This window comes from Dryobates pubescens, chromosome 1 (assembly GCF_014839835.1).
Source record: "Dryobates pubescens isolate bDryPub1 chromosome 1, bDryPub1.pri, whole genome shotgun sequence".
Taxonomy (NCBI): Eukaryota; Metazoa; Chordata; class Aves; order Piciformes; family Picidae; genus Dryobates; species Dryobates pubescens.
In genome coordinates, this window is record NC_071612.1 from 4,828,731 (window position 1) to 4,842,523 (window position 13,793).

A 13,793-nucleotide genomic window follows, 5' to 3' on the forward strand; every position below is an offset into this window, starting at 1 on the left:
TCAACTGCTAGCTGAGACTTACCCATGAATTATGTAAAGAAGTAAACCCAGGGTGAAATGCACTTTTAGCAGACCATAGGGGAAGAAGAATTGGAACCCTGTGAAGTTCACAGCATAGCATCACGATGAGCACTGTCAATGCTCTTACTACAATAGTACAATACAATACTACAATACTACAATAGTAGTAAGAGGCTTTCTAGCAGTCTTTTGCCATAAATCTTGTTGCTGGCTCAGCTATGCAAGAGCTGCTTTTTCATAGGTGAGGGTCTCTGGAAACCGTGTGCCTTACAGCAAAGGGAACATTCTTGTGCTGAGGCACCATTCTTTAGTTCCTTGACCATGTTAAATAGGGGTTGCTTCATAGAGCCTGTTACAGCGTGAGAAAGGGTCTGGTTGTCTCATTTCCTCTGATGCCAGATTGGGTATGTCATGCCAAACCTCAGTAAGAGAGGACTTGCATGAGATTAGCACCTGGCTAGGATCACCCCAGGTCCTTCTCTGCGGGCCTACTGTAATGCCTTTTCTGTGCCTTTCCCTTCCCACTGCTACGCTGTTGCCTTGCTCCTGCCTCTTCCGTCCTTCTTGCAGATCCCTTTGACTTAAAATTGCTTTGGACTCTGCTGCTGTTCAACTCTACGTGCACCCTCTGGGCAGCGTCTTTCTGTGCAGGTCCCCCAGGGCCAGTTGTTTTCTAAGCACGTGTCACACTGTACGGGTCATACTTACGTAAGTAAAGACCAGCACAGGACTTAATTGGACCGTGCCTGGAGCTCAGCTCTCGCCGTAGTGTTTCCTTGCGCACTGGCTGGCTTGACCAAAACCCGCCCCGGGGTGGATCCCGGCGTCCGCGCTGACCCGGTCTCTCAGTACGAGAGCCGCACTGCTCTCCTGGCCGCTAGGGGGCGAGGCCGGCGCTCGGCCCCTTCCGGCGGCCGCTCTCGGCGTCACTCGCTGGGCGGGGCCCACCTGAACCCTCGCGGCTTCCGTCGGCGCGCGCGTGCGCTCGGGGGCGCGCGAGGCGGGGTGGACCGGTGCTGCGGGCACGCGGCGGGCCGGCGCCATGGCGGACTACCTGATCAGCGGCGGCACCGGCTACGTGCCCGACGACGGGCTGACGGCGCAGCAGCTCTTCAGCTGCGGCGATGGGCTCACCTACAAGTGAGTGGGGCCGGCAGCGAGGCCGAGCGCTCTGAGCGGGGCCTCTGCGGGGGGCCGGGGGTGCGGGGCTGGGGCGATGCGGTGCGGTCGCTGACGCGTCTCCCCTCGTTACCCCCATAGCGATTTTCTCATCCTCCCGGGATACATCGACTTCACGGCGGACCAGGTGGTGAGTGATCGGTCCGGGGAACGGGCCGAGGGAACTGGGCCGGGGACCGGATCCTAGTCCGGTGCCGCCGCTCACCCACCACCTACCTCCCCACTAGGACCTGACCTCGGCACTAACCAAGAGGATCACCCTGAAAACTCCACTGGTCTCCTCTCCTATGGACACGGTCACTGAGGCCAGCATGGCCATTGCCATGGCGGTGAGTGCGGCCCCTGAGGCCGGGCATGGCCTGCCGCTGCCATGGGCTGGGCTTCTCTGCCGTCCTACCGAGTCTGGAGGGGTCTGGCCCGGAGCGGGGGTTGGAGATGCTGTTTGAAATGCCTGTCTGCTCTGGGGTCACCTAAACACGCCAGAGATCCTCCTGCAGCCGCATCCGGGTGCAGACCTGCTTCTGGGCTTCTCCCTGGCGTTTCCTGAGGCTATGAGCAGAGAAACAGAGCCTGAGAGAATCACAGAGCCACAAAATAGTATGGATTGGAAGGGACTATGGAGATCATGTAATCCCCCTGCCCATACTAAAGCTGAGTCACCTAGAGCGGGTTGCACAAGATCATGTCCAGGTGGGCTTTGAATCTCTCCAGAGAAGGAGGCATGGGGCAGGGAAGCCAAGCCTGCAGGCAGGCATTCTGCGCATCCCTTGCAGTGCCAGGCTGGCTCCCTGACGGTGGCCTGGCTGATCCAGCTCTGTGCCCAGCTGAGGTGCCAGGCAGTTTTTACAGGGACTAACAGCTGCCTTTGTGTTACCAGCTCACCGGGGGAATTGGGTTCATCCACCACAACTGCACCCCGGAGTTCCAGGCTAATGAAGTGCGGAAGGTGAAGGTGAGTGGCTGGAGTGGCATCAACAAAGCACGCTCACAGGGTTCTTCGTGGAGGTGTGCAGTGGGGTTTGGCTCTGATGGAGGAGTTGAGAGAGGAGCCTGTTAAAGTGTGATGAATCCCAGTGTTTCAGAGCAGTGGCACTGCCATGGGTACCTCTTGTTGGGTGTTAGGTATTGTCCCATGAGCAGCCTGGGATTTGAGAACTGTCAGGCCTCCTGGTGTGAGACTATTCCCCATAATTTGTAGAAGGAGGTTAGCCTGGGAACTCTTAGGAATCTAATGCTACTTGGGTGAGCCTTGAAGCTGGCTTGGGAGTCATCCTGTCAGTGGCCAGGTTGGGTGGCTGCAGACCTTTGTGAGCGGACGCAGTGACCACCAGGCACGTGTCCAGCTTCTGCTTGGTCCAGCAGTGCTGCTTAGTGTGGCTGGTGAATCTCCTTCTTTTCAGAAATATGAACAAGGATTCATCACAGACCCTGTGGTGCTAAGTCCCAACGACCGAGTGCGAGATGTGTTTGAAGCAAAAGCTCGTCACGGATTCTGTGGGATTCCCATCACAGACAACGGGAAGATGGGGGGCAAGCTGGTCGGCATCATCTCATCTCGAGATATCGATTTCCTGAAAGAGTCAGAGCATGACTTGCCTCTTGGTGAGGTGAGAAAAGCTTGCGAGCAGCTGATGGGTGCGAGTGCTGCGTTAGGAAGCAGTGTGGCTTGTGATGAGGAGAAGGGTGAGTGCATGGCTGTGAGGATGCTGCATCACTGGTGGGGAGCAGCTCCATGTTAGCTCTGCAGACCCATCTCTAACCACATTCCCACGGGAGAGCACCTCGTTCATTTATGCTCTCTGCAACTCCTGCAGTGCAGATGCAGAACAGTGCAGTTAGCATGCGTGTGACTTCTCCTGTGGGTTTACCTTTCAGTGTGGTGGAAGCCATCTTCTCCATACCTGGCGCTCTCCCTGCGTTCAGTCATTAATTTCTGGCCTTCCTGGCTGCTGCAGTGGTTTATATGTAGTGGTCCTGGTGCTGGCCAGGGTTGCAGCGGCTAGGCTGTACCCAGCAAGCTCTTGCAAGGGTTGATCTTCCTTTTCTGGAGGTGCATTGCTCTATGTGCCTTATCTAGGCCACTTGCTGTTTAAAATACTCCCTGAACTTGGAAAGGGGTAGTTTAGCTTTCACAACGCTTGGTCTTCACACTTGCCTCCTAGAGGGGAGCATTCCCTGTGGTGCTGGTTGCCATTAGTTCTGGTGTTCCTGTTACGCGAGCTGTGTAACCGTAGATCCGCGGCGCTGTCAGGTTACACCACCAGTGCCTCTCGGCCTGGCTCTGCTTTTGACTCATGACTATTTTTAGCTCTTGCTGACCAAACCTCGTATCATGTGCTCATCCCTGTTTGGTTTGAAATCGCCTAAAAATACCTGTGCAGGAATCTTAAACCTGGAGTGGGTTTTAAGAGTGCACATGGCCCTTTGAAGCAACGCTGGCCCGTTCAGAGAAGACAGATAAGAAATCTCCTCTCATCCTTTATATGGATCTTTTAGCACTGCAAAACTGGAACCTTGCTGCTTGGTGCTTGCCTCTGTCATCAGACAAGGCTAACGAGATGAATGCTCTCCTAGACCTCTCCCTACTCACCATCCAGCAGTCGTCTTGCTGAGCCATTTGTGGCCATCCAGTTGAACACGCAGGTCTCCTGCGGCTCGGGAGGTGTATGGATGTGACAGGATATGGCTGTGATTCCTCAGGCTTATCCTGAGATGTGGGTTCTGTCACAGGCAGGATTTGGGGTGGCTGCAGGCAAGGTGATCCACTTCCCCGTTCTGGTATAATCACTCAAACATTGTCTCTTTGTTGTGTGCAGCAAATGTACCTTCCTTGAGGGTTAGAGTGCTCCCTTGTAGCTTCACCTGGCCTTCTCGAGTAACCTTTCATGAAAACATCCTGTGTGAAGTTTGTGATTGCTGAACACTGCAGGTGGGGAGGGACCTCAAGGTCTGTTGTCAAGCCTTCTGCTTGAGGTGTGTTCAGCTGGAGCAGGCTGTGTGGGGGCTATGTCTGAGACTCAAGGATGGAGATAGTGCACTGCCTCTCTGGGCTGCTCTCCCAGTGCTTGACCACTGTTGTCATGAAAGCTTTTCTCTGTATACCACGTCAGATGTTCCCGTGTTCCAGCTTGCGTCCATTGCCCCTTGCCTTTCACTGTGCTTGTTTGTCAGGAGTGAGCATGGGTGAGGTGAGTCTGTTTGTTTGGATTGAAGCTACTTTGCCCCACTGACCTTGGCAGCAGCAGTGGTAGGTTATTCTGAACAGAACCCTTCCACACCTTGTGTGCTGGGGATTGCTGCCTAATAAATGAGCTTGTGGGTAGCGTTTCTGGCAGAGCAGCATGGGACTCTGAAAGTGTTTTTGTCCCTTATTTGCCTGCCCTCAGTTAAAAGGAGAGCTGTTTGGATGACTTCCCAAGCAAGGCTCATGTGAGAGAGCCATCCCTTGCCTCTAGGTACTCTCCCTCAGCTTGTTGAGGCCATTCACTACATCAGTGGATTTGGGAGCCGATGGCTGCTGCTTGCCTAGAGTCTGGTCACTGGGGGCTGTTCCTCTGTGCTTCTGGAGGCAAGTTGCTGCCCTGTGGGCTCCTTCGTAGAGCACTCCCAGACGGCTGCTGCAGTGTTTCACGTGGGCAGAGGGCCTCAGTATTTTCAGATCAGTGCGAAGGTGTTCTTGTGACTTTGTATCTGCTTTCTCCCACTAGATTATGACAAAGCGGGAGGATCTTGTCGTGGCCCCAGCTGGTGTAATGTTGAAAGAAGCAAATGAAATCCTGCAAAGGAGTAAAAAAGGTACCCCAGAACGTCTGCAGTGTGAGGGAGAGCTGTGGAAATGCTGGGCTGGAAGCAGGAGTGGGTGGATGTGGGCACCTGTCCCTGTGTGGCTGGAACGTGGGAGGGCTGTGTTCCAGCATGCAGGAGTGAGTGCCCTCAGCCCTCTGCCAGGGTACAGAGTTCACATGCGGTCGTCTCAAAGCTGAAGTGGAGGGATTCTTGCCCAGGAGCTTGGCTGTTCAGCCACACATCTGCAGTTTTCTGTCCTGGCCTTCACATTTTGGCATTCACTTGAGCTCTGTGAGGGTTTGATAATTTGGGTCCAATTATTTAAAAAGCATTGTGAAAACACTGAGTCTCCCTCCAGCCCTGCAAGCTGCTTGCTCTGTTTCCCAAGCCAGGGCTGCTGGACCCATGGCCAAGCAGGATTTGGTGGCACGTGTCTCTGAGTCTCCATTTTGCACCAGTTGCTGCCTGCCTGATGCTCCTGGTCTGCTGCGCTGCTCTGGGCTAACGCCTGTCTCCTGCCGAAGCCCACAGTGATGTTCTTTCTGTTTGTTCCAAGGCAAGCTGCCAATTGTTAATGAAGATGATGAGCTGGTGGCTATAATTGCCCGCACTGATCTGAAGAAGAACCGAGACTACCCTCTGGCTTCTAAGGATTCCAAGAAGCAGCTGCTCTGCGGTGCTGCTATCGGGACTCATGAAGACGACAAGTACCGGCTGGACCTCCTGGTGCAGGCTGGTGTGGATGTGGTAGTGCTGGTGAGCCAAAAACCCTCTGAAGGTTTGGATGGGCTGAGCGTTCAGTTTGAGTGAAGCTCTCTGACTGACAGTGGGGTAGCAGTTTGGCACTAACTGTTTTTGTTGCAGGTGCCTCTGTTACCCCTCAGTCTATAATAAGAGGAGCTTAAGCCTGGGAACTCGTTTGGCTTTGAGGGAGTGCATAAGGTGCATCAAAGCCCTGAAAGCTGAGAGAAGAAACATTGCAAAATCTTCTGCAAATGCTTCTTGCAGTCTGCTGCCATTTTCTCTGATGTTCCTAACAAGCTCGGAGTAGTTGGCTTCCTAGATTTTTCCCTTCAGCGCCTTGGTGTTTGTTACTGTGTTATTCTCTTAACCGCCTGCTATTTGGGAGTGTGGGTCCAGAGCTGCTCTGTTTGTCTTCTCTGGCCTAGAATGTTTCAGGCCCAGCTGTCGCTGCCTGTATTTGCACACTGCTTTCTCATTGGTTGTTGGCTTGCAAGTCCACCATGCTCTGAGCAGCCTTGCAACTGGAAGTGTTTAACATTACACCATCAGCTGGCTGGGTCACGCAGATTGGCAGGGCCTGAGTGCTTGGTGGTCAATATCTGGTATTTCAGTGGCTTTGCTGTGCATTAAGGAGAGATGCATTCCCCTGCCAGCCCTTCTGGGTTTCACAAGGAGCATTCAGTGCTGTCGGTGTCCTAATGGTAGAGCCAGATGGTTCTCACCTGCAGCCAGATGTGCTACTTTTTTCCTGTTGTAGAAGACACAGGGTTTAAAATGTGAGGGATATTACTGAAGTCTATGTAACTGCCTTACACAGGGAAGGTACATTATTACCTTGGCAGCAGCTTCTCCTCTGGTTCAGTCCTCAGTTTGGGGAGTCATCTTGCCCACTTAGTCAGCTTAGCAGAGACCCCAGTAAGCAGAGTGAAGATCTGAGGCTCTTCAGAAGCTGTGTTAGTAAACTTTGGCAGAAATGGATTTTCTTTCTGTTTTACAGGACTCCTCACAGGGGAACTCCATCTTCCAGATCAATATGATAAAATACATCAAGGAGAAGTATCCCAGCCTACAAGTTATTGGAGGAAACGGTAGGCATGTGTTGGAGGCTGTTCTTGTCTTGAAGTTTGTCTCTTTGACTTAGAGGGAGTTGCAGGATTATGAATGAAACAGTTCTCTTGGTGGATGTCTGAACTGAAAATGGTTTCCTCTGGCTTGTGGAACAGAGCAAGACCCCGCTGCAGGCATGGGGCAGTACCCTGCTGCCACAGCTGCAAGTATTTTGAAGCCTTTGTTCTGCAGCACAGTGTGCTACAGCTCTGTAGCCTGTTGCATGTTAACTGTTTGTATGCACCAGTTTAAAATTTTTGGTAATAATATGAATATTGTGTAATGTGGAAATGCAATGGAAATGTTCCCTGCCTCTTGACAGCAGGGTTCAGCAGTCCTTGTCTTTACCTGACTGGTGTTACAGGTGTTGCTGCTAGGCTGTGTTCTGTGCTCCCTAGCTGGTGTGCCCTAAAGACTGCTTGGCACCATGTGGTGACCTCTGCTAACTCAGCCTTTGGGTGTAAGCATGTGGCAGAGTAGCCTAAAGGGCCAGTGTCAGCTCACCCAATGGGGACAGCTGGGCCTGATGGCAGGGGACAGCCAGGCGTGGCTGTGACACAGGCTGCATGCTATGGGCAAGGGATGTTCACATCCATGGGGACAACACTAGGGTAGGGTGGTGTTGTGCACAGATCTGCTTGTCTCTTCAAACCAGTTTCTGCTCCCCACAGTTGTGACTGCTGCTCAGGCCAAGAACCTCATTGACGCAGGGGTCGATGCCCTGAGAGTCGGGATGGGCAGTGGCTCCATCTGCATCACACAAGAAGGTGAGAGAGATCAGCTGTCTCCTAAATACGCTGAGGGCATCTGTTTAACAGCGATTCCAGGCTGAAAAGCAGCATAGCTGGGATGGATTTCTCCTGTCTAAAGGGCAGTGTCCAACAGCAGGGCCATCTTTCACCCCCTTTGTCCAGGACCTTCTTGTCACCTGGGTCAAACCGTTGGGGTGGCAGCAGCAGCAGCAAAGGCATTTCCCAGTACTGACCAAGGCTGTGTAGAGCAGGTGTGGCACATGTGGCTTTGCCTGAGAGGAGGCACTGGCTCGGTGTGGGATGGGGCTGGTGGGCAGCTCTGCAGGGAGAGGGGCTTACTGGATGCCCAGTGCTGAGTGTGGAGCCCACTGGGCTGTCTGTGCTCCCCTTCCCTCTGGCAGCAGTGTGTGTGGTGCTTGAGAACGGTCCCGCTGGGCTGGATGCCTCTCTGCAGTTTTCAGGCCAAAATGGGATTTCTGTGCCATTGTCTCTGCAGTTAGCCAAAGCTTGTGTGGGGCAGAGGCAGTGTTAATTAAAAGGTGGAGAAGGGCATCCCCAGAGCCTGGGGAAGGGTTTCCTTGAGGACAGACTCATTCCTTGTGTTTTAAACCTGGCAGGTGATGTGCAGAGAGGTGGTGCTGTGAATGCCCTGCAGCCCACAAACACAAGCCCTTTCTGCTTTATTCCTTGGTCCTCACCAGGGCAGGGCAGCAAGAGGCTGGCTGATAGCTGAAGGTGCTGCATTGGCTCTGCTGGTTCCAGCATGCAGCTTTTGAGCAGCTCTGGACTGGGGCTGCTTTCCTGCTTTGCTTTCCTTGGAGCTCTGACTCCAGGGGTTTTCCACTCAGGGTGGCCTGTCTCAGGTGACCTTTTTAGTGAGGTTGTGTCCATATAGCCAGAGCAGAACCAGGATGCATGTGGCCTCCTCTGGCTCTGAGGCTAAGGACCCACTGAGGCATGCTGCTTTCTGCAGCAGGCTGAACGTCTTCAGAGGGTCCCTGTTCTGGCTGCCACAGGAAGTGGGTTTGGGTGCTGGTTTTGGGCAAGGAACAGAGCAGAGGTAAAATGTGGTACTTCCCAGGAGAGGTGGTTGTAAAACTCTTAACTGCAGCTCCCCAAGTGTTTTGTCCCTCTTAGGGCAAGAACTCTGTCTCTTTGGCTTAGGGTGTCACCTCTCCAGATGGCTGCTGGGGTAGGGTGAGCACGTGCTGTGCACAGCCAGGCCTGGCTGGCCTGGAGCTGGCCTCTGGCTTGGCTTGGGCTAGGTAGGATTTGCAAGGTCAGCTCTGTCCCACACTGTATGCTCTGCCTAGTAGCTGGTCACTGCTGGGGTCCTTTGTTCTGCTGCTGTTCTTCTGTCTCTAAAATGTGTGTTTGTTTTTGTTTAGCTGCTCCAAAGATCCCTCCAGACCTAAAGTCCCACAGCCCCAAATGCCCTTCTACTGTCACGGGCACCTATAGTAAGTCACTTGCCCTGTTCCCGACCCTAATTACGTGTCTTGAAGCAGGACCCTGATTTGGCTGCACATGGCCCTACTGCTTGTTTGAGAGTAATTTAGCTGTAGATGCACTTGGGGTTTTGTGGCTTTGGATACTGGTTTTGAATCTGAAATGTAAGCTGAGAAGCCTTTCTGAATTCTTAAAGCAGGGTCTGAATTGTCAAAGTTGAGGGCAGTCAGGCCATTTTCTACTCCAAAATCTGCAGTTAGAAGCCTGATTGGGCTTCTGAATCTCAGACCAGGCATGTCCCTGCTGACCCCATGCTGGGAGGTGATCCCTGAGCAGTCCTCAATCCTGCTTTGAACCTGGCCTCAGCTGTGGGGAAGTTGTGCACTGACTAAGCTTCACTTGAAGTGAACTCTCCTGGGCTTACAGAGGGATTTAACTGCATGTGGCCATCCTGGCAGCTGTGCACCGGAACCACTGACACCTGTGCAGGGAAGGGGCTCTTACCCTGCCCAGCACAGGCTGCTGTGTTGTCTGCTTTTCACTTCTCTGATACTACCACATTGAGCAGCCACTTAAGGCAAGCCCTGTATTTTGCCCTTGCTCCTAGTTTTGATGCACCTCGAGAGGAAGGAGGCATCTCTTGAAGATCCCAGGTTTTCTCTAGCAGATGATCTTGTAGGGCTACCCTTTGCAGATATGCTGAAATAGACAAACCCTCACCCAGACCACTCTGTGTGTGTGTGTGCTCTGAACCTGCTTTGGAAGCCTCTGCTCTGAAGCTGTGGCGCTGGGCACTGGGACAGTCGGAAGAGAGCGATGTTCCCAGGGGCCCTGAGCCAAGCTGTTCATTAAAGGGCTGGTCTCTGCGGTTGCTCTGGTGAGATTTCTGCAGACCCTGCACCGTCTACAGCACGATCACATAGGCCCTGGACTCTAGACCCACCCAAACCAGGTGCTTCCCTCCACAGAGCTTTTCCCTTGCAGGGTGTTTTGTCTGCAGCGTGACCTTTACCAGAGCGGGACCCAGCGAGACCATCTCTTTAAGACTAACGGCATTCACATTGCAGCTGGCAGACTCTGGCTGGCTGAGCCTCAGCTTACTGCCGAGTTTTGTCTGATTAAAATCAGTCCTTTCATGATCTCAGCCTGGAGTCTGGATTCCCTCTCTCAGCAGCTGCTGCTGAGCACTGGGAGTGGAGCAACTGCAGACGCCTGGCCTTGGCAAACCTTGGCCAGGGATGTGCTGCCAGTGCTGCTGCCAAGCAGGCTAAACCACACCTGGAGGTCACACTCCAAGTACTAACCCTGCATGGCCATGACCTTACCTGGTGTATCAGACTAACTGTGACTGGAGAAAAGGCTTCCAGCTAATTGTGGGGAAGGGAAGTTTCCTTGAGAGAAGCTCATCTCAGTGTATGTGCATGCCTGTGGCTGACAAATGCGTTACAAGATGTACCCTGTGCTGGCTTTCCCTTGCACAGCAGGAAGCCTCTGACTGCTGGGAAGAGAAGGTGAATCCAGAGCTATTAACTCCCTTCCCATGGGGCAGCTAAACGTGATGGAAGCCTTGCTGCATTGCAGGGCAGGAACAGGGAATTGTTTCCCATAAGCCATCAAATCATCCTGCCCATCTGTTTCTCCACTGCTGCATGTGTGTTTGTGTGTGTGTGCAGATGTATATATATAAAGATCTCTCTACATATATATACATACCAGCTCTCCCAGCCAGCTGCCTTTCCATGCAAGAAGCACATCAGGCAGCTGCTGGGTATATGGAGAAGGGGTCTGGCAGCGCTACGGAGCTGTGAGCGCTGAGACTTGGCTTCATCCCACGGGTGCTACGGAGAGGGACTTCAGTAGTCTGTTCCACTTCTTCCCAACCTCCCCACACGTCTGCTGTGCCCCAGGACGAGCAGCAAGTTTCGGCTGATCCCAGAATCCAGTCCCAGGGTTATCCACAGCTTTCTGGAGTCGAGGGCCATGAGGATGTCCCAGCAGGCATCTCTTGGGCATCCGCTTCTTTTACAACTCGGCCTAAGGAAGAGTGTTCAGGGATTTGTGCATTCCTGAGTGCTGGAGCATGTTTGTGCTGGAAGCCTAAAAGGGCCTGCTGGGGAGGTGACACACTGCTGGGTGGGGGCTGACCTTTTCTCTGCTCTCTCCTTGCAGTGCTGGCGTGTGGCCGTCCCCAGGCCACAGCAGTCTACAAGGTGTCGGAATACGCCAGGAGGTTTGGCGTCCCTGTGATCGCCGACGGAGGCATCCAGACAGTTGGGCACATCGCAAAGGCTCTCGCGCTTGGGGCTTCCACAGGTGAGCAGCGCTGCGGGCGCATTGCAGGGAGCCTGCTCGGAAGAGTTTGCATATGGCACCGGATTCTGGGCACGAGGATGCACCTGCAGGTGCCTGGGGACATCCAGCACAGTGCTGAGGGACTCGGAGGGTTTTGCAGCCACAGTTTTCCCGCTGATGACCTATCGTTTCTGGTGGTCTCTTGTGCTAGTGATGATGGGCTCCCTCCTAGCTGCCACCACGGAGGCCCCAGGGGAGTACTTCTTCTCAGATGGAATTAGGCTGAAGAAATACCGTGGCATGGGCTCACTAGATGCCATGGACAAGAACTTGGGCAGCCAGAACCGCTATTTTAGGTGAGAAATGACGCTTTGGGGCAGCAGAACAAGCTTTTGGGGCTTCTCTGCGTCACAGACTTACTTGATTTGTGTTTGCACACAGTGAGACAGACAAAATCAAAGTGGCCCAGGGAGTCTCTGGCGCAGTGCAAGACAAGGGCTCTATCCACAAGTTCATTCCCTACCTGATTGCTGGAATCCAGCATTCTTGCCAGGATATTGGTGCCAAGAGCCTGACCCAAGTCCGGTGAGTGTTTCCTCTCGTTTGCGTTCTGGTTAGGTCACAGTGCTGCCATTTGGCATCCCTGAGCAAGCTGTCCCCATGCTGCAGCATGTGCTGTGTGGCCTGACTTCACTGTAGTCCTCATCCTTCATCTCCAGTGGGCACTGTCTCATAGATTTCCAGGCACAGGGAAACAGAACATAGTGTCTTGTGGCATATTCAGGTGGTTGGACTTGAAATGTTGGGATTACCTCACTCTGCCTGGCTCTTGGGAGCACAGCAAAGGTCATGCTGGAGGACCAGTGTCCTGCATCCCAGGTGCTCCAGCTGCCAGAGCACTGCCTTCCCTGGACATGGCTGGCTTGTGACATGTGTCCTTCCCCATCAGAGCTATGATGTACTCAGGAGAGCTCAAGTTTGAGAAGAGGACGACATCTGCCCAGGTGGAAGGAGGGGTGCATGGCCTTCACTCGTAAGTGCTTCTGGCAGGAGCCCCATCTCCCTGGGGTGGAGGGTAGGGGGAGTTAAGTGCAGCCATCCTGTGCCTCAGCTGCCATGCTGCAGGCTTGGCATGCTGCTGGCTTCACCTGCCACTGTGCAGCTGGACTGAGCTGCAACCTGTCAGCTTGCCTGGGGTGGCACTCCTCTGACCACAGGGCATGAGCAGAGGAGCTGCCAGTGTGCTAGGGCTGTTCCACACTGGTACACTAAGAGCTGTCTTAACCGTGCCTCTGGGCCTCACCCTGGGCAAGCTGGGTCAGTACAAGGGCTCTGGTTTGCTGCCCCCTCGCAGGTACGAGAAGCGCCTCTTCTGAAGTCTGTCTGCCTGTTGTCTGTCATCGTGCCACTCAGCCCTGCGCCACCCCGCGCAGGAGCTGCTCTTCCTGCAGAAGTGCCATTGCTCTGTGGGCTGCCTGGAGCTCCCTGTGTCCCTTGGCTGCTTCATCACCACCCAACAGGGCGCACCCACCCCCTGCCCAGGAGCAGTGATCCTGGGCTGGTGCCTGGGGCCTTGCACGCGTTGACCGTGTTTTACAATAAAAGAGGAAAAGATGTGCAATTAGGGCCAGCCTGCAGCCCCTCTTCCTTCCCTACTGCCTTTGTTCTCTTTCCTTGGCTCTCTCTTTCACATGCTTCACCCTCTCAGAAGCAGCTGATGGCCCTAGAAGGCATACTGTGTGCTGTGACAGGGAACAGGGCGGGAGGGGGACAGCCCTGAGGCAGGGCTGAGTGGATGAAGTGGTGTAGGATGTTTGAAAAATAAAACACATTCCTGAGAGCAGGAAGTAAGTGGCTGCTGGGCAAGAAAGCAAATGGTTTTTACAGGGCTCTCCAGCAGCAGTAGCCAGGCTGCCATAGGACCCCATCCATTCAGCAGCTACAGTGATGCAAGTGCTCATGTACCTACCTGCATAGCCACCCACCCACATGCCCCTGGAAGTGCTCTGCACCGCAGCTACTTCCATGCACCAGGCCCACAGACCTGTATTTTCCCATGCCTCCCCTCCTCATCACTAACCTATTTTCTTCCTGCCCTTTGTTTCTGCCCCTGAAGACCCTGCAGCTGCATCCCCCCCAAACTTGGTGATGCTTGCCAGGCTTCATGTGCAGTTTGGCTACCATAAAGTGTGTGGACAATGACCTTGGAAGGGCTCAAGCTTGTAAAGACACCAGTGTGCCTGACTGGTGCAAATCTCCCTGGCTTGGCCAGGTGACTTGTGCTTACATCACTAAGTGACAAAGGTGTATGACACCTCAGTCAGTCATCTGTCCTCCCTAACATCCAAATGCCACCCCTGCTGAAAAGCACGTGTTTACTGGCAGTGGTGTTTGTTTCTCGACACTGTTAACTGAAAAAAAATCACTGCCTGGTGACCTCAGATTAGCTTTTCAGGTGCTAAA

General features: G+C 53.6%; 1 protein-coding gene across 2 annotated transcripts; it reads left to right on the top strand.

Moving 5' to 3' along the window:
- The first annotated feature begins 999 nt into the window (after window positions 1-999).
- On the top strand, window positions 1,000-12,980 carry IMPDH2 (inosine monophosphate dehydrogenase 2). Of its 2 annotated transcripts, XM_054180479.1 has the most exons (15): window positions 1,000-1,161; window positions 1,282-1,330; window positions 1,428-1,529; window positions 2,078-2,152; window positions 2,601-2,807; window positions 4,908-4,995; window positions 5,543-5,742; window positions 6,728-6,818; window positions 7,509-7,604; window positions 8,978-9,049; window positions 11,208-11,351; window positions 11,542-11,686; window positions 11,772-11,915; window positions 12,280-12,363; window positions 12,685-12,980. In XM_054180479.1, the coding sequence occupies exons 1-15, from the start codon at window positions 1,064-1,066 to the stop codon at window positions 12,704-12,706; spliced, it is 1,617 nt and encodes a 538-aa protein (XP_054036454.1). In that variant the 5' UTR covers window positions 1,000-1,063; the 3' UTR covers window positions 12,707-12,980. The 2 variants fall into 2 exon arrangements, with proteins under 2 accessions (XP_054036454.1, XP_009904221.2); XM_009905919.2 differs by lacking the exon at window positions 8,978-9,049 and having other exon boundaries at window positions 1,001-1,161.
- The last annotated feature ends 813 nt before the right edge of the window (window positions 12,981-13,793 follow it).